At 54.8% G+C, this 27,826-nt stretch overlaps 1 protein-coding gene across 1 annotated transcript; it reads left to right on the plus strand.

Annotated features, from left to right (window-relative positions):
• The first annotated feature begins 44 nt into the window (after positions 1-44).
• LOC105472247 (StAR related lipid transfer domain containing 3) lies at positions 45-27,685 on the plus strand. The gene is made up of 16 exons (XM_071083077.1): positions 45-182; positions 1,085-1,232; positions 16,994-17,263; positions 20,539-20,616; positions 21,283-21,360; positions 21,481-21,534; positions 21,904-22,021; positions 22,230-22,328; positions 22,557-22,612; positions 22,962-23,054; positions 23,714-23,776; positions 23,931-24,026; positions 24,328-24,407; positions 24,499-24,603; positions 25,761-25,854; positions 26,311-27,685. Exons 3-16 carry the CDS (start codon positions 17,045-17,047, stop codon positions 26,413-26,415), a joined length of 1,338 nt encoding a protein of 445 aa, XP_070939178.1. The 5' UTR covers positions 45-182; positions 1,085-1,232; positions 16,994-17,044; the 3' UTR covers positions 26,416-27,685.
• The last annotated feature ends 141 nt before the right edge of the window (positions 27,686-27,826 follow it).

Raw genomic sequence — 27,826 nt, forward strand, 5'->3', positions numbered from 1 at the left:
GAGGCGGGGCGAAGGGGCGGAACCGCAGGCGGACGCACGTACCGCTTCGCTCTCAGGGGCAGACTCAGCGGCGGAAGTGGCGCCGCTGAAAGATCTTCTTCCGCTCTGAGTCGCTACTGAGGCTGCGGAGCCGGACTGCGGCTGGGGCGGGAAGAGCCGGGGCCGTGGCTGACATGGAGCAGGTGGGTCCCAGAGCGGTCGGTGGGAGCGGGTGGCGTGAAAGGGCCGTCTCCCGTTGGTCGAACCCGCTTCCCCATCCGCTCTCTATGCTGGTTTCCATCCGACCCTTCCCACACCCGCTGCGTCTCAGGTTCCGCCCCCTTCCTCTGCCTGGCCTCGCTTCGCTCCGCCCCGCGCGGGTCGGGGTCTCCAGCACTGACTCTTGGCGACCCCCCTATCCTGGGGAGCCCGAGGAGGGCGTTCGGGATCTCCTTCCAAAACCTCCGTCTTAACTGAGGAGAGAGGCGAGGGGAAGGTGTCTGGGTGTTACGAGCAGGGGCAGGTTATGGGGAGGGGTCCGAATCTGGGATGAGAGGAAAACATCTACGCATTCCGGTAGGTCTGCGTCTCAGTGTCATCCCTTATCTCCCCAACTTCTTTTGGAAACGGCTGTGAATAACTTCCTAATTGATATTAAAAGGGCCCTTTAAAGTCTTGAGTTCTTAGAGGTGCATAGTACCATTGACACTCATTCCTAATGACACGTTCCCCCACCCCACCCCTGTTTTGGCTTAGTCAGTGTCTCCTGGTTTTCTTCCTACCGCTCTGACAGTCGGTCAGAAGTCCCGCTTCACGTTTTCCTCTGTCACCCAACTCCTCGCTCTGTACACTGAATCTCAGTGGTCTCATTTACCCCGACGGCTTCAGCTTTACGCCAACTAAATACCCAGATCCACATCTTCAGCGCAGCCCTTCCCTGGAGCTCCACGCTTGATTATCCAGCGGCCATTGGGACAGCTCTGCTTCACGTGGAGCTCACCGGATCCAAACTTGAACTGGTCTTTTCCGTGCAGATTAATTCTTCCTCTACCCTAACCCAGGCAGAAATCTGGTAATTACCTTACACTTTCTCCTCTCTTTCAAGTCCCACATCTTAAAAGTGACCTAGTACTGCCAACTTCGTGAACATCCTTCACACTGGGCCCACTCCATCTCTTCTGTTACCACGCTGTTGATGTGTTGTCAATTCCCAACAGTCCAGCCCTGGCAGCTTGCAACCCAGTCTCCAAACTGTAAGTCTTGTGATCCTTTTAGAACACAAGTCTGATGGTGCCAATTCCTTGCTGATAACCTTTTTCTGGCTTTCTGTTGCCTATGTGCTGAACGCCTAGCACAATTTACACGGCTCTCTGTGATCTGACCTAGCAGTCTCCTGTGTGCACCCTAAGGTCCAATAATATGGCACTGCGGCATGTGCCATGCCTACCCTTGCTGTTCATATCTTCGTCACTTTGCACACACCAGCCCCCGCCGCTTGAAAACCTCCTTCTCAGGCCGGGCGCGGTGGCTCAAGCCTGTAATCCCAGCACTTTGGGAGGCCGAGGCGGGTGGATCACGAGGTCAGGAGATCAAGACTATCCTGGCTAACATGGTGAAACCCCGTCTCTACTAAAAATACAAAAAACTAGCCAGGCGTGGTGGCGGGCGCCTGTAGTCTCAGCTACTTGGGAGGCTGAGGCAGGAGAATGGCGTGAACCCGGGAGGCGGAGCTTGCAGTGAGCCGAGATCACACCACTGCACTCCAGCCTGGGAGACACAGCGAGACTCCGTCTCAAAAAAAAAAAAAGAAAACCTCCTTCTCTTGTCTGCTGAGCTACCTTCTACAGGTTTTTCAGCGCAGGCAGCACTGCACCCCCCCCAACCCCCAAGGTTAATTGCCCCTCTGTGTCCTGTAGCACCCTGTCCATAATAGCATAGTAGCTGAGAATACAGACTCCTGGATCAGACTGCCTGGGCTCTGACCTGTTTGGTGACCTTGATGAAGTCAGCTACGCAGTTTCCTCACTTGTAAAAGGGAGGTAGGAATGTCCCTACTTCATAGGGTTGTGAGGATTGAATGAAATATTGTAGGTTTAGGTCTTAAACCAGTGCTAGGCACAAGAATGCTCAATAAAAGTGAGTTGCCTGGGTGCAGTGTAATCCCAGCACTTTGGGAGGCAAGGCAGGAGGATCGCTTGAGGCCAGGTGTTTGCAACTAGCCTGGGCAACATAGTGAGATCCCATTGCTACAAAAATTTTAAAAACTAGCTGAGCATGGTGGTACGTGTGGGAGGATCCCTTGAACCCGGGAATCTGAAGTTACAGTGGGGTATGGTTGTGCGACTGCACTCTAGTGTGAAGGACACAGTGAGATCCTGTTTCTCAAGTAAATAAATAAAAAGATAGTTATTACTATTATGTAAGGACAACATAGCTCACCAGTTATGATTTTTAATTTCATAAGTTGTCTGAGGATGGTCGATGTGGTTTACTAGTCATTTGATAGAGCCTGGCTCTTTGTCAATAAATAAAATGCTAGAGTGGAGGACACGGCGGGCAGGATCTGCATTTATTGAGTGAAGATTCAAGAGTGAAAAGGGCTCAGACCTGGTCTGTTCGGGAAAACCAATCTGGAAATGTGTGCATGTTACATGGCAAGCATTCAATCTAGAGAAATGTATACAGAGCTGGGAACTAGAGGGAGAAAAAGACCAGGGGTGGCTTCTGAGGAGCTGACAGTTAATGGGGGCTATAAAGCGAGGGGAGGATTTTATCAGAAGGAGGCAGAGGCTGGAGTGGGCTCAGAGATCAGAAAGCTGGGTCCTGTGAACAGAGCTCCAGTAGATGGTGGCTGGGTGGGGGAACAGGGGAGACGGAGCTGAGGAGGACAGAGGCAGCGTCCTCTGCTGAGGCTGGCAATTCCTTTCCTGTATTGGCCATAAGGAAGCATCCCTTGACTTGGGAGCCAGGAGGGACCATGCCTGGGGGCATCTGTGCTCTGGAGGCTTAGTACCTGGTGTTTGGGGCCAGGCCCCCTGGGTAGGGCCATGGTGCATGCCTTTGGGCTGGGCCTTTTTTGGAGCTCTTTTGCCTGCCTGTAATGCCCACCCTCCTTGCCTCCAGCTGATAGATGCTGACTCTTCAAGGCCAGGGTCAGATGACCTCCTCCCTGTGGCTTTTTTGACTTCACTCATTCCAGCCTGGGTCAGATGATCCCTTCTCTGGGAGCCCACGGTCCTTTGTTCATTCCTCCCTGAAAGCGCTGATCACAGCATGATATTATTTATCTGCCAGTCTTCCTCACCAGACCCAGAGTCCCTGATGGACCAGAACAGGGTCCTGTGGCCCCAGGACTTGCACTGTGTCCAGCACGCTGTAGCCCTTGGTACCTGCGTGTTGCATTAAGTTGAGCTCTCACACAGCTAGACTTGTTAAGGGAGAGCAGTGTGCGGGAGACCAAAAATCCAGCACATCTGGCAGCTTGTGCCTGTTCCACTGAGTGCGAGACCTTGTTGGCTCTACTTTACAGATAAGGAAGCTGAGGTTCAGGGGAGGTAAGGTCAAGATCACTCAGCAGGGTTTTAAAGAACTGTCTCCTGACTCCAGGTCTGCATGTCTCTCAGAAACTGCCTTGGGGTCCCAGCCTCCAAGGGGGCAGCTGCCACATCAGTGGGACAAAAAATAAGTGTCCCTTTTTCTGGCTGAGGAGAGGCTAATCCTGGCTTTGTCCAGGCAGGGTTGGTGCCTGAAGGATCCTGTGCTAAAACCGCGCCCCCCCCCTCTTGTTCTTCGCCCTCTGGGAGCCTTTTCTTGAGAGAGCCTTTTCTCCCGAAGATGACTGGCCCTTTCCGGAGTAACCTTGGGAACTCGACCTCATTGGTTTAGTAGCAGCACGAAGGGGGCAGGTGAGGCCTGATTCACTGGCCCTGAGTGGGTCAGAGGTCATGGAATCACAGAACTGGGGGCATCCCTGATGATTCACAGGGCCTGGCACAAGGGGAAAGGAGGGTGAGTGGATCTCAGTGTGTTAGGGTCTTCCTGTACACTGCAACCGCAGAGCCTCCCCAGCTCGGCTGGGGGAGGAGTGTGTGGTGGTGAGTCTTGTTTCTGTTTGGCTTAACTCTTCGCCTTCCGCTTCCTCGGAAGGAAAGGAGAAACGGAGCCAGGCTTTGACTTTGGGTCTTATTTGTCATTGTAGCTGTGTCCTCCTCTCTCTACACTCCCACTTCTCCAGGGGATTTCCCAAATCCTCTGTGGAGGGCTACAGTAGGGCCAGTCAGCCAGCTGTCCCGAGGCTGATGGCATGGGCCAGTAACCCTGAATGTGCCATCCTAGCCAGGCGCAGTGATACATACCTGTAGGCTCAACTACTTGGGAACCTACTCCCAAGTTTTTGACTCCAGGATTGATGCCCAACCCCAAACCCGTACCCTTTTTCCTGTTCCAGGGTGGACATTACGGATCCACAGACTAGCTGACTTACTAGACATGTACCGTGGCCAGGCACTGTGACTGTGACTTGGACCTCAAGGGCTTAGGACAGATGGCCTTGAGACATCTAGCTGTGATAAGGGAAGTGCTGACCCAGAGTTACTTGGGAGGCTGAGGCTTGAGCCTAGGAGTTTGAGACCACAGTGTCCTATGATTGCGCCTGTGAATAGCCACTGCACTCCAGTCTGGCAACATGGTGAGACCTGTCTCTTAAAAAAAAAAGTGCCATTCTGGGTCGGCCCCCTGAAGCCGGGGTCTACCTTCCATTTAGCAGTACTGCTGGGACTCTCAGTTTGGGCAAAGTGCTATGCTGGACCTGCCTGGCCAGCGCCCTGCCTCTAACACTGTCCCCATGGGGAATAGTAGTAATAGCTGCTGTTAATTAAGCACAGACACTGCATGTGTTATTTCTAATCCCTTCAAGCTCTGTGAAGTAGGCACTATATTCTCCCCATTTTAAAGAAAAGGAGGCTGAAGTTCAGGGAAACCCAGTGGTTTGGTCAAGGGCACACAATCTAATAAGGAATGGCGTTAGGTTTTTGCCTCCAGGACTGGTGTCCAACCCCAAACCCACATCCTTTCCTCTGTTCCAAGGTGGACATTACGGATCCACAGGCTACCTTACTAGACATGTATCATGGCCAGGCACTGCGATTGTGACTTGGACCTCAAGGGCTTAGGACAGATGGCCTAGAGACATCTAGCTATGATAAGGGAAGTGCTGACCCAGAGTTCTGAAAGGTCAGGGGAGTCTGAAGGGTGAGGAGAAGCTCTGCCCAGGAGGTGACATTTGAACTAGTCGTCTGAAGCGCCAGAGTTCTCCCCAAAGGAAGGAGGTCATTCAAGAATGAGGAAACAGGAGCCCAGGCGATGGGCTGTGGTGTGTCCTGGGAGCAGCCAATGATCAGCAGAGTAGAGGCTGCGAGTGTTGACCCACATAGCAAAAGAAGAGTTCTGGGGTCTGGAGTCCTCCCTCCTCCTTAACCCTCCCCTGTTATCAAAGACTCAAGGTTAACTCACCTTGAGTCTTCTCCCTACAAGTCAGGCTCAGGGAGGGGAGCAGGCACCCTGCCTGAGGGCCCCCAGGAAACCAGTTCCTCTTGCCTTCTTGTGGAGAGAGTGCCTGGGCTCTGGGCAGGGAAGACCCCCGCAGAGGGTGGAGTCCAGCTCCGGGAGAGGCAGCCTGGGCAGGGAGGGGCTGCTCTCCCAGCTGGGCGTGAGTGTCCATGTGCACTTGTGCATGTGCTGCTGTAGGGAAGGGTATAAATGGCCGTTCAGTGCATTTCCTGGAAGCCCACTCTGAGCCTGGTACAGTTCTGGTACTGGGCATGCAGCAGGGAGCAAAGCACAGGAAGTCCTTGCTCTCATGGAGTTTGCATTCCAGTGGGAGACAATGGGCAGTAAACACAGACCAGTGAATGTATCATATGTCAGGGGTGACAAGTGCTGTGAAGAAAAATACAGCAGGGTAAGGGATGGAGGGTGGGGGCTAAATAAGGGTTCAGGAATGGTCTCTCCAAAGGGACATTTGCATAGGGACCTCATTGGAGTGAGAGAGCAAGTCATGCAAAGACCTGGGGAGGAGCTCCTGACAGAGCAGCAGGTGCAAGGGCCCTGGGGTAGGAGCATGCTTGATGCGTCCGCGGACAGTGAGGGACCAGTGTGACTGGAGTAGAGAGCTTGAGGGGAAGAGGAAAGGGGAAGAGAAGGACTTGTAGGCTAGGGTGGGGATTTATGCCTTTATTCTGGAGAAACCATTGGAGGTTGGGGCACTGGCGAGATGTGGTCTGGTTTTTAACAGGATCCCTGTGGCTGCTGTGTTGAGAACAGGCTGAAGCGGTGAGGACAAGGAAGAGTGGCAGGTAGAGGTGATGGCTGGACAGGGTGACATAGTGGTAGGTGAGCAGTGGGCAGATACTGGCCGGATTTTACAGAAAGAGACAACAGGATTTGCTCATGGTTGGATGTGGAAGGGAGGTGTGACCAGATGACTGCTAAGCCCAAAGAGGGCCTCTTGACACACTGTCCCCCAGCTAGCAAGGGCTCTTGCAGGCAGCAACATTTGTACTTAGAAGGTCCCAGCCTGGCATGGGGGAAGGTCATGTTCCTCTGGGGTCGGCTCCGCTGTGCCCCTTCCTGGCTGGGGGACTGTGGGCAGCTCTCCTTCCCATGAGTCATCACTATAGCTTCTGGGAGGGGGTGTGATGCATTAAGGAGATAATGTCTGCAGGGTGCCACCGGAGGCCACGGCCAGCTGGATCTGTGTCTTCTGCACCGGCCCATCTGGATGCTGTGCAGCCTCTCTGGTCTGCTATCCTGCGTTCCCCTAACCAGCACCCTCCTGGGCCAGCCAGCAGCGGGACACAGACCAAGACCAACCTCCTCCACACCCAGGGCCTCTGCCTTCTACCCTCTGCGGACTCTCTGTTAACTTGGCATTGACAGGGCTGCTTGACTCAAAACAACCCCAGGCCTGGCCTGAAGCCATCTCACCAGTCAGTCAGAGTTCAAGACTCTCTCTTTCTCTGGAGAAGAGCAGGAAAGTAATCCCAGCTAACCCTCATGCAGCCACCACTCTGTGTCAGAATCTCTTCTAGACCATTGCATTGAATAAGTCATTTAATCCATATAAACCTATAAGGAGTAGGTGATATTGTTAACCCCATTTTACAGGGGAGGAAACTGAGGCATGGTGAGGTTAAGTGACTAGCAAGGTGGAAATCTGAGGTTTGACCCATCTCCTGGCATGGAGTCCAGTTCTCTCAGCTTCACTGATCCTGGTTTGTACTGAGTTAGGGACTTCCTGGGAAGCCCCCATGGGCAGGGGGTGCTGGTGCTAGCATTTCCTGTGGAATATGGCAGGGGGATGTGTGGAGGACCTGTGTCTACTGTTCCTCTAGCCTCTGGGGGATTTGGAGAACTCACTCTGCCCAGAGATGTGAGTCATCTTTGGATATAGATGAGACTTGTTCCCCTTCCCCCTGAGTCCCAGAGCACAGCTCTGTGGAATAAGCAGTAGGTGGAACTTGTAAAGTTTGGCCTAGCCCTCCCTGGGAGGCTAGGAGGTGGGAAAGGGCCAGGAGACTGGAAGCGATAGCGGTAGTTAATTTCTATATGGTTAGACATTAACCAGTTACTCTGTGGTGCCAGGCACTGTCCTAGGCACGCTAATCATTATCATTGTCTCCTTTGGTGCCCCAGACAGCCCAGGGTCAAGACAGGTAGCCTCAGTTTACAGATGCAGCAGTGGAGGCTTGCACAGTGAGTAGGTGACTTTGTTCAAATCACAGGCCTAGGCCAGGTATAAAAGCCTAAGTGTGGTGTAATTCCAGCACTTTGGGAGGCCGAGGTGGGAGGATTGCTTGAGTCCAGGAGTTTGAGACCAGCCTGGGAAACATAGTGAGACCCTGTCTCTACAAAAAAAAAAAAAAAAAAAAGAAAGAAAGAAAAATTAGAAATTAGTCTGGCATGGTAGCGTCTGCCTATAGTCCCAGCTACTCAGAGGCTAAGGCAGGAAGATCACTTGAGCTGGGGAGTGTTTGAGGTTGCAGTGAGCTGTAATCATACCACCGCACTCCAGCATGGGTGACAGAGCTAGACCCTCTCTCAAAAAAAAAGAAAAAAAAAAAAATCGCAGACTTGCCTTGGCTGATAAATGCCTACTGAGAGCTGTGATCGGTCAGCTGGGCTTTGGAGCTGCCTCCCTGAAGAAAGGTGGCTGGCCTGGGGTATGACCAAGGGCTAGCAGGGAACCCCGTCTGTGGTTCTGCAGCCTGAGATTTGTGGAAATTGAAAATTGGGGGTGGGTGAGTGGGAGGCGGCTTAGCCATCCTGCTGTCCTCCTCTTCTGTCTGCGTGAAGGGTCAGCTGATGCTGCTTCCTGGGTGGGAGCTTGCAATTGCAGAGGGACCGGTCTCTGCCCCTGCACTCCCCTAAGAGCCTATGCAGGGAGCCAGGACAGTCCTCTACTTCCTGTCCCTCCCCCAACCTGGAATTCACCTCTGCCTGCAGCTGGAATAACCTGGCCTTTCTATAGATGAAGGAACCAGGCTAGAGGGTTAGGGAGCTTGCTCTGAGCCACACAGCAGGTGAATTGTAGAGTTCGGATTTGAACCCAGGCCTTTTAGGGTGATTTTTATTATATGTCACTGTAGTGTATTTAACCTCCCCCTCTCACAATTTACCTCTTACTTAAAAGGTTTTTCTTTTGTTTTGTTTTTTTTTGAGACAGAGTCTCGCTTTGTCACCCAGGCTGGAGTGCAATAGTGTGATCTCAGCTCACTGCAACCTCCACTTCCCGGGTTCAAGTGATTCTCCTGCTTCAGCCTCCCAAGTAGCTGGGATTACAGTCACACACCACCATGCCTGGCTAATTTTTTTGTATGTTTAGTAGAGATGAGATTTCACCATGTTGGCCAGGCTGGCCTCAAACTCCTGACCTCAAGTGATTCTCCTGCCTCAGCCTCCCAAAGTGCTGAGCCACTGCTCCCAGCCCCCACTTACCCGAAAAGTCTTGCCAGCTACTTAGTCTATCTCAACCACCACTGACCAAGCACTTACCATACTCCTTCCTGAGACCTACCTCAACACCCAGCCCTGTGACACAGGGATTCTTGCCTTTTTATTTTTTTATTTTTGAGACAGAGTCTCACTCTGTCACCCAGACTGGAGTGCAGTGGCGCGATCTCGGCTCACTGCAACCTCCGCCTCTCAGGTTCAATCAATCCTCCCACCTCAGCCTCCCAAGTAGTTGGGACTACAGGTGCGTGCCACCACACCTGGCTATATTTTGTGTTTTTAGTAGAAACAGGGTTTTGCCATGTTGGCCAGGCTGGTCTCAAACTCCTGACCTCAGGTGATCACCTGCCTCAGCCTCCCAAAGTGCTGAGATTACAGGCGTGAGCCACCATGTCTGGCTTCTTGCCTTTTCTTGTCATGGTAAAATATGCATAATATAAAACTTACCATTTTAACCTTTTGTTTGTTGTTTGTTGTTTTGTTTTGAGACAGGGTTTCCCTTTGTAACCCAGGCTTGAGTGCAGTGGCACAATCTCAGCCCACTGCAACCTCACCTCCCCGGCTCAAGTGATCCTTCCTCCTCAGGCTCCTGAGTAGCTGGAACTGCAGTTGTGTGCTACCACACCTGGCGAATTTTTATATTTTTTGTAGAGATAGGGCTTTGCTGTGTTGCCCAGACTGGTCTTGAACTCCTGGGCTCAAGCAGTCCTTCCTCCTTGGCCTCCCAAAGTGCTGGGATTATAGGCCTGAGCTACCACACCCAGCCTATTGTTGCCTGTTTTAATGCAGCTGAGGAAACTGAGTCTCAGAAGGGTTATGCTTTGCCCCAGATCGCACAGCTAGGAGGGGGGCAGTCTGAGATTTGAACTGTGACCTCAGAGTCCATTCCTTTTTCCATGATACCAGCCACCTCATGTTTGCCCTGAGTCCAGCACACCACCCAAAACCCCATTACAAGTGGGGCTGGTACTACTGTATCCTGGGGTGAGGAAGAGAAGGCCTGGGAAGGGGTGTGGGGGCCTGTGCCCACCCCTTCCCTTTGCCTCAGGAATAATCTTCTGTGCCCTGGCACCTGACTTTCCCCCCTCCCCACCCACTTCCCCCTGTAACCCAGGATGGTAAAACCTCCACTTTTGCTGGGCACGGTGGCTCCCGCCTATAATCCCAGCACTTTGGGAGGCCAAGGCAGGTGGATCACGAGGTCAAGAGATTGAGACCATCCTGGCCAATGTGGTGAAACCCCATCTCTACCAAAAATATAAAAATTAGCCGTGCGTGGTGGTGGACACCTGTAGTCCTGGCTACTCGGGAGGCTGGGGCAGGAGAATCACTTGCATTTGGGAGGCAGAGGTTGCAGTGAGCCGAGATCACGCCACTGCACTCCAGCCTGGTGACAGAGCGAGACTATGTCTCAAAAAAGAAAAAAAAGAAACCCTCCACTTTCCCTCCTACCTCCCACTCTCACTCCCTCCCCAAGCCTTAGCAGTTCAGCTTCCGCAGACATTCGATTGTCAAGTCTGCAGCCATCCCAGGCAGACTCTTTCACACCACACGTGCTGTTCCCCGCTGTTCCCCTCTGACAGTTCGGAAGGTGCTTGGGAGAGGCCAGTGACAGCAACCAGTGGGCTTTTGGCAGTGGGTAGGGTGCTGCTCCCAGGGGGCTGGGCCGTCTCCGTATTGTCCATTCCTGCCTCCCCCTCATCAGGAGGGTGGGTGTGGTGGGTGGGCGCTGGCGCTAGCTGTGATGCCTCCAGGGCTCGGCAGCCTACAGTCAGCCAGAGAATGAGCACTTTGGGGACTGCGCAGGGCAGTTCCACGCCACGGCAGGTTTTTATCACTTAGACTGGCAGGTAGTGTGATGGAGCTCAAAGACCTTTCAGAGTCATCTGAGTGAGCCCCATTTTCAAACTGCAGCCAACGAGGCCTCGCTCAGGGTGATGCTGGAGTTTGAGGAAAGGCTGAAAGGTGGGATTCAGTAGCTGCTTTTACCCATAGCAGTCTGGTTTTTATCTGTTTTATATATTGAGGTTCCAAGTAAGGTATTTTTTTTTTTTTTTTTTTTTTTTTTTTTTTTTTGAGACAGAGTCTCGCTCTGTCACCCAGGCTGGAGTGCAGTGGCCGGATCTCAGCTCACTGCAAGCTCTGCCTCCCGGGTTTACGCCATTCTCCTGCCTCAGCCTCCCGAGTAGCTGGGACTACAGGCGCCTGCCACCTCGCCTGGCTAATTTTTTGTATTTTTTAGTAGAGACGGGGTTTCACCACGTTAGCCAGGATGGTCTCGATTTCCTGACCTCGTGATCCGCCCGTCTCGGCCTCCCAAAGTGCTGGGATTACAGGCTTGAGCCACCGCGCCCGGCTGGTATTATTATTTTAAATGTTTATCTTGCTTTGAAAAGGAGGTGGTTTGTAGCCAGGTGCGGTGGCTCATGCCTGTAGTCCCAGTACTTTGGGAGGCTGAAGTGGGAGGATCGCTTAAGCCCAGGAGTTCAAGACCAGCCTGGGCAACATAGACCTCGTCTGTACAAAAACTTTAAAAATTAGCTAAGCATGGCCGGGCGCGGTGGCTCATGCCTGTAATCCCAGCACTTTGGGAGGCTGAGGCGGGCGGATCATGAGGTCAGGAAATTGAGACCATCCTGGCTAACACGGTGAAACCCCATCTCCACTAAAAATACAAAAAATTAGCCTGGCGTGGTGGTGGGCACCTGTAGTCCCAGCTACTCGGGAGGCTGAGGCTGGAGAATCGCTTGAACCCAGGAGGTGGAGCTTACAGTGAGCAGAGATGGCGCCACTGCACTCCAGCCTAGGCGACAGAGCGAGACTCCATCTCAAAATAAATAAATAAATAAATAAATAAATAAATAAATAAATAAGCTGAGCATAATGGCGTGTGCCTGTGGTCCCAGTTACTTGGGAGGCTGAGGCAGGAGGATGACTTGATCCCAGGAGGTCAAAGCTACAGTGAGCCATGTTCACGCCTCTGGACTCCAGCCTGGATGACAGAGTGAGATCCTCTCTTTAAAAAAAGGCGGAGGGAGATGATTGAAAAAAACCACTGACTTTCCCCTAGATAAACAGAGGCTTGGTGAGAAGGACTTGTCCAGAGTTACGTGGAATTAGTGGTTACCCGGAGACTGGGGTACAGGTTCCTTAACTCCGGGCCAGTGCTCTGCCTACTGTACAGGCTGTCATTTGGACCTTGAGCTGCTTTCGGTGGGAGGGTGATATCGAACCCCCTTTCTTTGACTCTTGGCCAACTGCCACCGCCCCTGCCTTTGAGCCCCCATGCTTGGCTCCCACACTCCCTGGCATCTTCAACTCTCCGGGGCTCCCGCAACACCTCTGCTCTAGCCCCATCTGTGTCTCTCGCTTCGACAGGGACGTCTGGGCATGTGAGTGTCAGTGTGGTTGCCACTCCAAGTGCGTCTCACACCCAAGCTGCTGCCATCGAAGTCCTGTCCCCAGGGAGAGAGAAAGTCAGAGGGAAAGACAGACACAGAAGTAGCCTGGAGTAGGCGAGCGACAGCACCTGGAAGTGAGGCAAGGACTAAGGAGGGAAGGAGGGAGGAGAGAGGCAGATAGAGGAGAAAAGAGAGAGAGAAATGTGGAGAAAGGGGGAGAGACTGATGGGAGTGAAGAGAAAGACTCATAAATGGGAGATAGATTGAGAGGAAGACCCAGATGGGGAGAAATACAGACAGACATGGATGACGATATGTTCTGTGGGCTGTGGGGAAACAGGCATTCTTGTACATTGCTAGTGGGAGTGCAAACTGCAAAGGGAACTTGGCAGTACCTCACAAAACCACATATGCAATTTGACCCAGCAATACCACTTCTAGGAATCTGTCTTGGAGATATATTTCCAACAACGGGAATATGTCTGTGTGTGTATATATGCTCAAGGTTATTCATTGCAGCATTTCTGGAATTACAAATCTAAGCGCTCATTCATGGGAGACTGAATAAACTAGGGTTTGTCTATAAAATGGAGTACCAAGCATCTCTATCAAAGAACGAGAAAGACAATGTAAAACTGATATGGAGTGCTCACCAGGATATACTGTTAATGAAAAAATAACAAGCAAGAGAGCATCTGTAGCAAGCTACTGTCCATGTAAGAAAGGAAGAATAAGGCCTGGCGCGGTGGCTCAAGCCTGTAATCCCAGCACTTTGGGAGGCCGAGACAGGCGGATCACAAGGTCAGGAGATCGAGACCATCCTGGCTAACATGGTGAAACCCCGTCTCTACTAAAAAATACAAAAAAACTAGCCGGGCAAGGTGGTAGGCACCTGTAGTCCCAGCTACAGGAGGCTGAGGCAGGAGAATGCCATAAACCCGGGAGGCGGAGCTTGCAGTGAGCTGAGATCCGGCCACTGCACTCCAGCCTGGGCGACAGAGCGAGACTCTGTCTCAAAAAAAAAAAAAAAAAAAAAGGAAAGAAAGAAAGGATATAAGAATATAAGGCCAGGCACGGTAGCTCACGCCTGTAATCCCAGCACTTTGGGAGGCCAAGGCAGGCAGATCACCTGAGGTTGGGAGTTTAAGACCAGCCTGGCCAACATGGCGAAACCCCATCTCTACTAAAAATACAAAGTTAGCTGGACATGGTGGCGTGTGCCTGTAATCCAAACTACTCAGGAGGCTGAGGCAGGAGAATCACTTGAACCCGGGAGGTGGAGGTTGCAGTGAGCCGGGATTGTGCCACTGCACTCTAGCCTGGGCCACAGAGAAGAAAAAGAAATATATACAAAGGAAGTATATTCCTTTGTACAAAAGAAATGTAAGAAGGATAAAGCAGACACTAAAGCCGTAAGTTACTGCTAATGGGTAATCCCAGTACTTTGGGAGACCAAGGAGGGAGGATTGCTTGAGCCCAGGATTTCAAGAATACCCCATCTCTTAAAAAAACAGATAGGTTACTGTTAGGGGTTGAATCGTGTCCCCCAAAAAAGGATACGGTGAAGTCCTAACCGCCTGTACCTCAGAATGTGACCTTATTTGGAACCGGGATCATTGCAGATGTGATCAGTCAAGGTGAGGTCATACTGGAGGAGGGTGGCCCAGTATGACTGGTGTCTGTATCAAGAGATGGCCGTGTGAAGATGGACACATGGGAAGAGCGCCATGTGACCACGAAGACAGGTCGACGTGTGTGGCTACAAGCCGAATCACACCAGATTGCTCGCACAGATTGCTCACATACCGCCAGGAGCCAGGAAGAGGCAAGGAAGGGGTCAGAGGGAGTACGGCCCTCCCAACACCTTTCTCAGACTTCCAGCCTCCTGAACTGGGAGATGATAAATGTCCATCATTTCAAACAAACCCGAAATGACAGACATGGGAGAGGGAGAGGGAGAGGGAGACAGGTAAAAAGATACTTACAAGAAATATAGGCCAGGCGCAGTGACTCACGCCTGTAATCCCAACACCATGGGAAGCCAAAACAGTAGGATCCTTGAGCCCAGGAGTTTGAGACCAGCCTGGGTAACATAGTGAGACCCCCATCTCTAAAAAAAATAAAATAAAATGAATTAGCCTGATGTGGTGGCGGGCGCCTGTGGTCTCAGCTACTTGGGAGGCTGAGGCAGGAGGATCACTTGAGCTCAGGAGTTGAAGGCTGCAGTGAGCCATGATCGTGCCACTGCACTCCAGCCTGGTTGACAGAGCAAGACCCTGCCTCTAAAAAAACAAACAAAACCCCACACAGATGGAAAGTTACTTTGTGAAACAGATACAAAAGATGAGGAGAGATGGAGAGAGTGAGGAAGGGAGACAGGTCTGGCTGCAAACAAAAGGGCTGTCAGAGACAGGGAAATGTCACCTGCCCTGGAGCTGCATCCTGTCACCATGAGGGATGTGCCGAGCGTGCAGTCTGGCACAGATCTGGCTGACGGATGTTGAGGGTCCCATTGCCAGCGGCCTGTCACATCCCCTCCCCACTGCCTCTTTCCGGAGCTGAGCCCAGCTTCTCCGTGGCACTGTGGAGATGAACCTGTCCTGGGGCTCAGAGTGTGGTGTTGGGAGTAGCCTTGGCCTGGTGCCTCTGCCTCGCCTGTCCCCCGACTCTGCTGTGAACAGTCAGTTCCTGTTCGTGGGGGCTTGCACGGGGCGGAGGGATGGATGAGCTGGCTTGCTCAGAACCTCCTGCCAGCCACAAACTGAGCTGTGCTTGTTTTGGACGTGGTAGACTGAGGGGCCCAGGAAGGTAGTCCACATAGCGAAAGCGTGGTGGGACGTGTCAGGAGGGGAGAGTGCTTAGATCTTGCTTTCCCAAGATCAGGGACAAACATCTAGAGCTCCCCTTCCTCTAGCCCCCAAACTGCCCCCTGGTGCTGGGGTGTGGGGGAGACTCAGGGAGCCTCTTGGTCAAGTCCCAGAAGCTCAGGCCCCACCAAGCTGGTGAGTTTTTGCGTCCCTGCTTCAGCTCCTCTCTGACTTTCAATGGGACCTTTCCTTCTCACCCAAGGGGTGGGGCCTCTTAGAGCCCAGCACATGGGTGAAGCAGAGACCCTAGGCCTGGGGGCTACCTGCAGGGAGGGAGTGCCAGAGTTCCTTTTGTCTTTAGGGTTCCTGAGAGCCCGATGTTGGCACAGGATGGTAAGGGATTAGGTAAGTCCATTCACCTCTCTGGGCCTTGGTTGTCATATCTGTAAAAGAAGAACCATCTTGCCCTGAGTGGACATGGGGCGGGGGGTGGTAGAGCATCGGGCTGGCCTCCAGAGTGGCTGCTTCCTCCTCTCTTTAGGGTTTGCCCTGTTGCTGTCTGCTGTGTAGCATGGAGCTGAGGGCCAGGAGACCCACTGAGCATTCATTCATTCAACAATCAGGAAGCACCTATTGCCTGACAGGCATTGTGCTGGGCACCAGGGAGACAGCAGTGACCATGTCAGATAAAGCCCCTGAGGCCGTGGAGTTTCCAGTCTAGTGAGAAAAGGGGAAACAGTGAAAACAATAAAGATCATTTCAGTTAGTGACCCAGCTCAGTGAAGAAAGGAAGGCAGCTCACTATGTTATGCTGTGAGTGGGGGCAGCAGGGTGGGAGGCTCTCTGAGAAGAGGACTTTTGAGCTGCCTGTTGAAAGGTCTGTGGGAGAACATTCCAGGCATGGGGAGAGCCAGATCCAAGGTCCCAAGGCAGGATAGGGCAGCTGTATTGAGGGATGTAAAAGAAGGCCAGAGTGGCGGTGGCAGCAAGACAGGAAGAAGGGCTGGGCAGAGGCCACCCCGCAGGCCTGGACTGAGAGGGCCTGGTGAGGAGGAGACTGTTAGCCTGAGAAGGGTGGGGAACCCTGGGAGGGCATTGGAACGCGTTCTCTAGGCCAGCTGTGTGAAGAGCAGGAGGATGAGAGAGGCAGCCTGGAGGCCCACCCGTGAGAAGCAGATTGCAGTGGTCCAGGAAGAGATGGTGGTGGTTGGGCCTGGGCAGGGCAAGGGGCGGTGGAGCTGAGAGGGACCAAGATGCCTGCTCTCCATAGCTCCAGATACACAGACACTGCTCTAGGAAGGCCCTCCCAGTTGCCATGGATTAGGGGGTGGGAGGGGAAGATTGGCTGCTGGGAGGGAATGTGGCTTTGTGCTTGGAAAACAAAGAACAGAGCTTGGGGCCCTCTTCTCCTGGGGGTGGTGGCAGGCCCAGAGGCTGTTGACAGGACCAGAGGCTGGAGCTCAGGGCTGGGCCTGGCAGGAGCAGGCTGTGGCCCCAGGGATCCGGGAGTGGGTAGGTACCCAGCAGAGGGACCCCAGAACCCTCCAGGGGTGAACCCTGTGGCTGCTGGGCTTGGGGCAGGGAGCACCAGGAAGGACAGATAATTAGCGGAATGCTCAGCCCTGCAACCTAGGAGCCAGGCTGTTTGGTGGAGGACGTTTCGGCAACAGTGCCCTGGGCCGTGGGCTTGGGACTCAGTGTCGGGACAAATGCATTTGGGAGCCAATGGCAACCCTTGGGGCTGTGTGGGAGGGACAGGAGGAGGTTGACTGGACTCTGCCTTTGCATCTCTCCCAGCCCTGCCTCTGAGGCCCCGCCCTCCCCGCCCTGAGGTGGGGGCCCACCAGGATGAGCAAGCTGCCCGGGGAGCTGGCCCGAGACTTGGAGTGCAGCCTGCCCGCCGTGGCCTCCCTGGGCTCCTCGCTGTCCCACAGCCAGAGCCTCTCCTCGCACCTCCTTCCACCACCTGAGAAGCGCAGGGCCATCTCTGATGTTCGCCGCACCTTCTGTCTCTTTGTCACCTTCGACCTGCTCTTCATCTCCCTGCTCTGGATCATCGAACTGAATGTGAGTGGAGGCGAGATTGGGGCACAGGCTGTGTTGCAGGCCACCCAGGCCTCAGTTTGTCCATCTGCCACATGGGAGGGCTGCCTCTCCCCTGGGGTTGGTTAGCTGGGTAAAATGAAGACTGGGAGGAACAACAGGGGTTCTCATATTCTGAATGAAGGGCTGTGGAGGGGTTCGGAGAGGTTGCATCATTTGGCCAAGGTCCCTCTGCATGCACATGTGTGAAGGCCACGGCCTTGAACCCACCCTGTGGCTCCAGAGTTCATGCTCTTGGCCTCTGCCCCATACTGCCCCCTAGTGGAGGCTCCCGAGAGAGGAGGAGGGGGAGACCTAGCTCTGGCTGATCTGTTGAAACCTTTGTCTTCTTTCTGCCTGCCACTGCCCCACTGCTCCACTGCCCTCCAGCTCCAGTTGGTTCATTCATTTGTTTGTTCAATCATTCATTCATTCATTCGTTCATTCAGCAAACATTGTTTGAGTTTCTGCTGTGTCCTAGGCACTGTGCTAAAAGCAGATGCTAGCCAGGTGTGGTGTGCACACCTGTTGTCCCAGCTGTTTGGGAGTCTGAGGTGGGAGGATCGCTTGAGCCCAGAAGTCTGAGGCTGCAGTGAGCCATGATTGCACCACTGCATTCCAGCCTGGGTGACAGACTGAGACCCTGACTCAAATAAATAAATAAATAAATAAATAAAAGCAGAGGGCAGAGTGGGAAGCAAAACAGGAAAAACTCCCAGTTCCCAGTGGCTCTAATAAGATGCTGCTGGGCAGCCTGGAGACCAGAGCTGCCCCACCCCCACCCCACATAGTGCTTGGCCCACCCTCGGGAACACAGTCTAGTTGGCAGTGGCTTGATCTGGTCTCCGGGCAGGACCAAGCCCACAGAAGCAGGAGCTCTGGAAGCTGGGCACTCCAGGCTCAGTTCTGTCCCAGCTCCTCCTTGGAATTGACCCGATGACCTCAGCAAGGGACTCGGCCCCATGAGTCCTCCCCTTGTTTTCCTTCTGCAGCGTGGGCTCCCCATCAGAGTTCTGAATGGCAAGGGCCCTTCCTCCAGGTCTCAAGCTTATGTGGCAAGAAAACAATGTCTTGTTAATAGAGGTGATGAGCTCGGAGAAGGGGCCAGCTCAGGGCAAAGAAAATAAGTTTGATGCTGGGCATGTTGAGCTAGAGGGAGAGACAGGGCTCTGAGGGTGACTGTCCATTGTGCCCTGGAGATGAGCTGGCACCTTCAGTGAGTTGGAGCCACAGCCATGGATGGCCCTAGGGGCCATCTTACCCATGAAAAAGCTGTGGCCCAGCAGGCTCAGGGCCTTCTGCAGAGCTTCTGAGGTCTTTGGCAGACTTCCTTTTCAAGGTCCCATCCGACATCAAAGCAAACACTAAAACTTACCTGCATCCTTCATTGAATACATGTTTCCTTACCCAAGAAGAGCTGAAAAGATTTTGACAAGTTTACTTTTGTTTTTTTTTTTTTTTGTTTTGAGACAGGGTCTCACTCTGTTGGCCAGGCTGGAGTGCAGTGGTGTGATCACAGCTCACTGTAGCCTCTGACTCCTAGGTTCAAAGGTTCCTCCCACCTCAGCCTCCCCAGTAGCTGGGACCACAGGTGCACCACCACGTGTAGCTATTTTTTTTTTTTTTTTTGGTAGAGGTGGAGTCTCACTATGTTGCCCAAGCTGGTCTCAAACTGCTGGGCTCAAGTGATCCTCCCATCTTGGCTTCTCACAGTGCTGGGATTAGAGGCATGAGCCACTGTGCCTGACCTCTGTAATTGTGCCTTTGAAGTTATTTGGCTGTGTTGGCTGCGATTGCTCTGCAGTCCTCATGCATACCTGGGAATATTGCAAAGTGAGAAGGTCTAACTTACTAATTGTTTTCAGATGTCTTGAAACATTTCAGAATCCTGCATTGAACAATTAGTAGAGTGCGCATGATGTTTCCCTTGGCAGACATTTAATATTGTATTGATTTTCAGTCTTGTAGTTTTAGTTTTATATTTGGGAGCATATATATTTTTAGTTCGCTGACAGACTGTGTCTGTGTTGCCCAGTGGTTATAAGAACCTCAGTAGGGTCGTGCTGAGCAGGGGATTTGGAGCCAGAGAGTGGCAAAGCAGGGGCTGAGACTTGGCTGTCCCAAGTCCTGATCAGTCAGCACCAGTGGGTGCCCAGGCTGGAGAGAAGAGGAAGGAGGACAGAGCTCTGAGGCCCAGTGACTGAGGGTGGAAGGGGCTGCAGAGCCCAGGACAGAGTCTGAGGAGCAAGAGGAGTGTTGGGTGGTGTGGGTTGGGTGGGGTGGGTAGGTGGCAGGCCTGGAGGCCTCAGCAGCAGCCAGAGGAGAGGTGGCATCAGATTTCGTGGGGCTGGGGTGGGCTTGAGGTAGAGAGGCACATGGTGGGGCTGTGTGCTCAGTAGGGGAGCATCTGCATCTTTAACAAGCCTCCCCCTGCCAGATTTGGCTGCCCTGCTGGAGAGCAGAAGCCCCGGTCTAGGCAGTTGTGAGGGGTCTTCCTCTCCAGGGTTCCTGGGCTCCATCGCCCAGAGTCCCCCTGTGTCCTGTCTTCTCCAAGGTGGCTGAAGAAGCCTAGGCCTGTCACCCCTGTCCTTCCAAGGAGTCAGGCCAGAGTCTGGCCTGCTGTCCGTCCAGTTCCCTCAGACCTCTGGACATTGGAGTTGGGGCCAAGGCCTCAGGGGTCCTGGTGAAAATGTCTGGCTGACTGGGGTAGGGACAGAGGCAAGGACACATCCACTCTGTCTCCACCCTCTCCAGCAGCGTGATGGATTTTGCCCATTAAGCATAAACCTAATCAATTGATTTGCTACCTGAGGCTCTGTCTGACACCACTGCCCACCCCCAGCCCCCATCAGCTCAGATGGATTATGGCTGGGAAGATGGAGCACTGCAGTGCCGGGAGGGAGATGGAATTCCGTCAGAGGTGGGCTTCCAGCGCCCTTCTGCTGGCCCTGTGTAGGGCGCATTGCCTCCCCTGCACAGCCCCCAAGCCTCCCAGCCTGCCCCTTCCTGGGCAGGGTGCTGGAAGCTAGCCCTGCCTATCAGGGCGGCCTGGATCCTTAGGGGAGTGGTATTGGTGTCTGAGGTCTCTGGCCTTGGGCTGAGCTCCTTTGGTGCTTCTGGGGCCCCCTGGTGGTGGCTTAGCACTAACAGCCTCCCCTCCAGGTTCCTCCTTCCCCTACCTCTTGCCACTTCTGGGAGGTGAGGGGCAGCCCCAGGCCCTTGCTTCTACCTGCAGAGCTCTTCCTATCTCCCTCTCACAGACCAACACAGGCATCCGCAAGAACTTGGAGCAGGAGATCATCCAGTACAACTTCAAAACTTCCTTCTTCGACATCTTCGTGAGTGGCCTTGGGAGATCCCGGGGACCCTGGAGGCAGAGAGGGAGCAGGGAAATGACTTCCGCTGGGTTCTCTTTCTGCAGCATATATCCAGTCTGATCAGAGATTCAGCTCCCATCCTTTGGGAGCCATCAGTCGTTAAAACCTTTTTCCCACAAGGCCGGGCATGGTGGCTCATGCCTGTAATCCTAGCACTTTGGGAGTCCGGGGTGGGTGGATCACTTGAGGTTAGGAGTTTGAAACCAGCTTGGCCATCATGGTGAAACCCCATCTCTACTAAAAATACAAAAAATTAGCTGGGCGTGGTGGTGCGCGCCTATAATCCCAGTTACTTGGGAGGCTGAGGCAGGAGAATCACTTGAACTTGGGAGGCGGAGGTTGCAGTGAGCCAAGATTGAGTGAGACTCTGTCTCAAAAAAATAAATAAATAAATAACCTTTCCTCCACAAAGCTCCCGTCAGAGAGCCCCAGGTGGGAGAGGGAAGATAAGACCCCTGTCCAAGGTTACATCCAAATTGTCCCAGAGAAATGCTGACTCAGTCGTTGTCCCCTGAGGTGTGCATGCCCATAGGGAGGGAATGTGGGGGCAGGACCAGAGGGGAGGTCAGCCTGCAGCACGGTGGGGGGCATTAGCTTCCTGTGATAGCCTGGCTCCCATCCCACCAGGTCCTGGCCTTCTTCCGCTTCTCTGGACTGCTCCTGGGCTATGCCGTGCTGCGGCTCCAGCACTGGTGGGTGATTGCGGTAAGATGCCACTTCCCTGGCAGCTCCTGGGCCCTGGAAGGGCTGGTGGAAGGGATGGGATGGAGGAGGACTCACTTCCCAGCCTCTGCCTTCCCCTTCCTCCTTCCCTCCCCTGGGCAGGTCACGACGCTGGTGTCCAGTGCATTCCTCATTGTCAAGGTCATCCTCTCTGAGGTCAGTGGTTCAGGGTCTGGCCAGTCTGGTGGGCATCAGACCTCAGTGGTATGCTTCTAGAGAGGAGCATTTCTCTAATTTGGGGTGTCTGTCCCTGTTGTCCGGATTAGGGGGAGAGGGAATCCTGTGCTTTGGTATCTCTAAGGAATCATCCTTCCCTGACTTAGCCCCCTGAAGCTCCAAGAATCAGAAAGTTATTCCTCCAGCCTAATCCCAGTTTATCCTGCTGCAGACTTGAGAGGGTTCCCAAGCAGCTGGTACCAGGAATGGGGTATATGCCAGTTTGGCTGGCTAGAGTTGGTAGCCACAGGAGAGGGCTCTGGGTTTGGGGTGACCCCTGCCATGGAGCTCAGCCCCCTCCCTCCACAGCTGCTCAGCAAAGGGGCATTTGGCTACCTGCTCCCCATCGTCTCCTTCGTCCTCGCCTGGTTGGAAACCTGGTTCCTTGACTTCAAAGTCCTACCCCAGGAAGCCGAAGAGGAACGATGTGAGGGCTCATGGGTAGGGGGGTGCAGCAAGGGTTGCCCCAGCCCCAAGGGAGGGGAGTTGCGGGCATGACAGTCAGTCTGAAGCATCTTGCCACCTCTGAGCAGCCTCCAGTAACCTGAGGGGGAGCTTGGCTGTTGGTACCCCAGGCTGCTAGGGTGTTACTGTGCTCAGTCTGGGACCGTGGCGGCCCATGTCTGCTCCTCCAGGGTATCTTGCCGCCCAGGCTGCTGTTGCCCGTGGACCCCTGCTGTTCTCCGGTGCTCTGTCTGAGGGACAGTTCTATTCACCCCCAGAATCCTTTGCAGGTGAGGGCTGGTGTGTGGGGGAACTGCTTTCAGGGAGGGGCCTTGTGAGGAATGGGGTAGGCTGGGTCTGTTCTTTCTATTCCTTCTATCAGGCTCCCTGGGGAAAGCCAACAACCCTCTCCCACACACTTTTATCCCCCACATCCTTGCACTCACATACCCGAACCCCACTACCTCCCCACACTCTCCCCACCCCTTGCCATTGTCATCTGTGCCTGTTTTCTGCAGGGTCTGACAATGAATCAGATGAAGAAGTTGCTGGAAAGAAAAGTTTCTCTGCTCAGGTATTTGCCTGCCTATCCCCAACCCCTGCCCTTGGAATGGGCGCCTGGAGGAGGGCCAGTGCAGGGGTCAGCCGGGGTGGGCAGGGGTTCAGTAGAGGCTGAACCTCAGGCAATGCCCATCTGAATGCCCCTCCACCAGTCCAGCCCCCCAGGTCTGCCTCATGGTTGGGCGCACAGGAGGAGCAGCCACAGGCCTGCAGGGCCCAGGGAGACCAGCCCAGATCCCCCACATGTGACTGGGCCAGGCCCCTCTGGGAAGCATGTGGTATGTCTAGAGAGAGAACAGGCCACGAACATGGGGAGTTGTAGGCCCCAGGCTGACCCCTCGCTGCCTTCTGCTTCTGTCCAGGAGCGGGAGTACATCCGCCAGGGGAAGGAGGCCACAGCAGTGGTGGACCAGATCTTGGCCCAGGAAGAGAACTGGAAGTTTGAGAAGAATAATGTAAGAAGCCCTCTCCCACCTGACCTTCCCATGCGTGTTAGGAGTTCCTGTTCCCTTTTCTGAGGCCTCAGGAGGAAACCCAAGGATTACATGGGTTGGAGCCATATTCCTGCCCCAAGAGAGGGAGCTGGGCCCTCGGGTCGGCAGGAGGCCGAACTGGATTGGACGTTTCCCCCACCCCCCTCGGCCCCGTCTTCCCGGCACCACCCTGTCTTTACTTCCCTGCTGTTCTGCCCCCTTGGCTCCAGGCTTTGAAGGGGAAGCCAGGCTTCTGCTCTGCGTCCGTTGTTTCATTTCATGATCAAAACAACATTATCTACAAAGATCGTAGAGAGCTTGGAAAACAGAGGGAAACATGCCCCAGACCCTCTCCCTGGCCAGTTCCTGTGGCAGCCCCATTGGCCTGGAGACATGGTTTTTCGTGGTTGCAGCGGCAGCTGTGCCCCCGTCTTTTAACTCAGCATCAAAAGCCTCTCTCCCGCCAGTGCTGTAGGTTTGTTAGAGCTGCTGTTTTGTAACAGCTGCTCAGGTAGCCCCAGACTCCTGGAGTTTTCCACCCTGTGCTGTTAAAAACCTGCCCTGCCTGCCACCCATTTCTGTGCCACCAGCCCACCCCCTGCCTCCACTCTCCTCCCTGCCACCTTCTGTCCCTGCCACAGGAATATGGGGACACCGTGTATACCATTGAAGTTCCCTTTCACGGCAAGACGTTCATCCTGAAGGTGAGTGAGGGGAGCAGGTGTCCTGGAGCCCCAGACAGCACAGGAGGCTCTAGGAAGGGGCTGAGGGGTCCTCTGGTGGGTGCCCACCAAGAGGGAAGGATTGGTCTGCCCGAGCCCATCTGGCACCACCCAGCCCTCTGCCGCCCTGTCCCAGACCTTCTTGCCCTGCCCTGCGGAGCTCGTGTACCAGGAGGTGATCCTGCAGCCCGAGAGGATGGTGCTGTGGAACAAGACAGTGACCGCCTGCCAGGTGAGCCCAGCCTGGCTGCCTCTTAAGGCACAGATTGGGGCACAGCCACGCCCCAGTGGGATCACTGAAGCACTCTGCGCCTCAGCTGCCCCATGTGTACAGTGGGTGTAATGGTAACAGTGCCTGCTCGAGAGGGTTGGGAGGAGGGCAGGAGGAGTGCTCATCAGGTGCTGCCCAGGGCCTGCGGATGGCGATAGCTCTTAGTAAAGGGCCCGGGCAGAGGAGGCTGGCCTGGGGAGTTCCCATCCCTGGGGTTTTCCTGGGGCCACCTGTTCCAAAAGTCTCCGTTGATGGCCCTCAGATCCTGCAGCAAGTGGAAGACAACACCCTCATCTCCTATGACGTGTCTGCAGGGGCTGCGGGCGGCGTGGTCTCCCCAAGGTGAGTCTCTGCCGGGCCCCCTCCTCTCAGCCAGGCCTTCTGCACTTTGGCCTTGGGTCATTGTCCCCTGAACTAACCCTCCCTCCCGCAGGGACTTTGTGAATGTCCGGCGCATTGAGCGGCGCAGGGACCGATACTTGTCATCAGGGATCGCCACCGCACACAGTGCCAAGCCCCCGACGCACAAATATGTCCGGTGAGCCTCACTTTGCCTGGGGTCACCCCTGCCAGCCCCTCCCCTGGGAGCATTGAGCAGCGCAGGGTACAGCATGTACAGCTGGGCACTTCCCCTGCTGAGGCTGCGTTCCTGTTTCCTGTCCCGCTGGGCTCTGCTCCTCCTGGCCACTAATCCTGCTAATCTTGCTGCTCTGTCTGTGGAGGTGGGGGGTGGTGGACAGCTGGAACCAAGCCACCTGGAGGGGTGGAGGGGACATGCAGCGGTGGCTGGCCATGGATGGGGACCCGTGCAGGGAAGGGGCCTGAGAGTCATGTGCTCACCCTGGGCTGATTGACCTGAGCAGGACGCTCTATGCTCTGGGTTTCATCTTCCTGCCTAAGGAGACTTGGGTCCCCTTTCGTCCCCCTCACCCTGTCCTCACTCCCTCACCTTTCTTTGGAGTGGCTCAGGAGTCCCCCAAAGATAAAGGGATTATGGTCTTCCCGAATCTGTGCCTGGGCTTCTGAAGTCTTCCCTTTTGTCTAGTCTTAGGCTGTGGTGCTGTGGGTGGCCCCCTCCCATAGACCCCACTCTTCCCCATCTCCTCCTGGGTTCCAGCAGGAGCACTGTTCTTTGGATAGGGTGCCAGGCTCTGCTTTGGGCACTGGACAGACTTGCTGGGTGCAGGGCAAGCTTACTTCCTCTCTGGATACCAACTTCCTTATCTGCGGAGTGGGCTCAGGCATGCTTAGTGGAGCTGAGGGAGAATGAAATGGTGATGGGATGTGAACTGTGCCTCCCAGGCTTAGTCTCCTCCTGAGCAGGTGTCCCCTCCTGAAAGGGAAGGGGTAAGAAGTGCCAGCCCAGCCTACTCTGCCATAGCAGGGCTGACCTGGAATCTGTAGACAGAGTGGATGAGGGCTGGGAAGGTGGTGAGCTCCCTGCCCCTGGGGGTGTGCAAGCACTAACAGGCTGTTGGAGGATTCAAGCATCACAGAGTGAGTGGGGGTGGAGGGCTGATTCTCAGCCCCTGGGACACCTGTGCTAAGCCTTGTTCAGACAAGGTAGCTCTGCCTTTCTGCTTCCAGCCCAGTCCCAGCTGGGCCAAGAATGGAGGGTGAGTGGTGGGGGCTGCTGGGGGGTGTCAGGGCCTCACTCTGTTCCAAAAGTCCCCCCAATGACGCCTCTTTCCATAGGGGAGAGAATGGCCCCGGGGGCTTCGTCGTGCTCAAGTCGGCCAGTAACCCCCGTGTCTGCACCTTTGTCTGGATTCTTAATACAGATCTCAAGGTGGGGTGCTGGGGGGCTGCCAGGTGGGTTCCGTGGAGTAGAGGGGACCCTGCTGCTGCCTTGGTTGCTGCGTGACCTTGGGAGCTCTCTGCCATGCCTGAGCCTCCCCTGTGTCAGCTCCTTTCTTACTTGAAAACTCAGGTCAGGGTCCAGATGGTCTCTTAGCCCTGGATTGCTGTAGGGCATGTGCCCCCACTTCTTACCTCTGAGTCCTGAGGCCCTGAGGAGGGGTGGCTGGTGGCCAGCCCAGCCCCACCCTGGTCTGTTTGTGTGGCTGGTGCCAAGAGCCAGGCCCAGCATGTTCTTCCCGCCAGGGGTGAGTGGGAGAGGGCGGCCCAGGCTGGATTCCAGAGCTGCACCTGCATTCTGACCCAGAGCCCCCCTGCTGGTGCCAGCTGCAAGGGGAGACCCTGCTGAGGGCAGGCCGTCAAGTGACTTCTGCCTGCCTTCCCCCAGGGCCGCCTGCCCCGGTACCTCATCCACCAGAGCCTCGCGGCCACCATGTTTGAATTTGCCTTTCACCTGCGACAGCGCATCAGCGAACTGGGGGCTAGGGCGTGACTGTGCCCCACCCACCCTGCGGGCCAGGGTCCTGTCGCCACCACTTCCAGAGCCAGAAAGGGGGCCAGTTGGGCTTCCACTGCCCACATAGGACCCGGCCCCAGGCTGTCACCCTCCACCGAGCCATGCAGTGCCTGGAGTCGACTGTCTGAGCAGGCTGTGGGGTGGAGCACTGGACTCTGGGGCTCCCCTGGCTGGAGAAAGTGGGGTCTGGCCTGCTGATGTTTACATGGTGCCCTGCCTCCTGGAGGAGCAGATTGCTGTCCCCTGCCTTGCCAGGGCAGGGTCTGGGCTGGGCGCCTGACTTGGCTGGGGAGGGCCAGCGCGGGGGCAGGGCAGGGCAGGCTAGGCTGTCACCCGTGTGAAGATGAAGGGGTTCTTCATCTGCCTGCGCTCTCGTGGGTTTTTTTAGGATTATTGAAAGAGTCTGGGACCCTTGTTGGGGAGTGGGTGGCAGGTGGGAGTGGGCTGCTGGCCATGAATCTCTGCCTCTCCCAGGCTGTCCCCCTCCTCCCAGGGCCTCCTGGGGGACCTTTGTAATTTAAGCCAATTAAAAATATGGACTCAAAAAAAAAAAAAAAAATTCCAGCCCCTCCCGCTGCCTTGCCTCTTGAGGGAAGAGGAAGGCAGGCAGCAGCTTGGATGAAGAGGGAGACCCCTCACACAACCTCTCCTGGGCTCACAGGAGGGCGGAGCCTGGGCAGCCAGTTCCTGGAACATGCCCCCCCTTTCCTGACCTGTTCAACTGAGCAGATGACTGCTCAGAAAAAGTGCCCCGCCCCCTGCCAGGCCTCAGCTGGGCAAGTTAAAGTCTCTAGTCCAGGAATGGAGGTGGGGGTATGGGCACCTGGCAGTGCTCACAGCAAGCCTTGACTGTGTGGCCTGAATGTGGGGCCTGAGCTTCAGGGTCACTGAGGCATCTCTGGGATCCCAGCCACCTGGAGCCCCGGACCTCCCAGACTCCACTTACCCATTGCCTCTCCCCCCACCGCACTCACACCAGGGGCAGCCTGGAGCCGGGATCGCAGGGCGGGGCCAGGCCACTGCCCTCCTCCTCCCTCCTGGCTGGCTTGCCCCCTTGCCTGCCTGCACGCAGGCTTCCAGCAGAGCCAGCTTCTTCAGAGCCAGGTGGATCCTGTCTTGGTCCTGCCTAGGTGTGTGACCCTGGGCGAATCTACCTCTCTCAGCTTCTGCTTCCTACTTTATGAAAATGTGACTGATGTCACAGGGTTGTTACGAGATTAAAAGATACGAAGAACCGGGCACAGTGCTCAGTAATCAGTAGTCTGCAATTCTGCACCTAGGTGGGTGCCCATGGGCCTTACCTGCTCCTGGGTACTCTGCTGTCCCCACGGGGTCCTGAGCTCAGCCCCTGTCACTGCCTCTCCTGCTGCCCTTTGCTTTGTCCACT

This window comes from Macaca nemestrina, chromosome 17 (assembly GCF_043159975.1).
Source record: "Macaca nemestrina isolate mMacNem1 chromosome 17, mMacNem.hap1, whole genome shotgun sequence".
Classification (NCBI taxonomy): domain Eukaryota; kingdom Metazoa; phylum Chordata; class Mammalia; order Primates; family Cercopithecidae; genus Macaca; species Macaca nemestrina.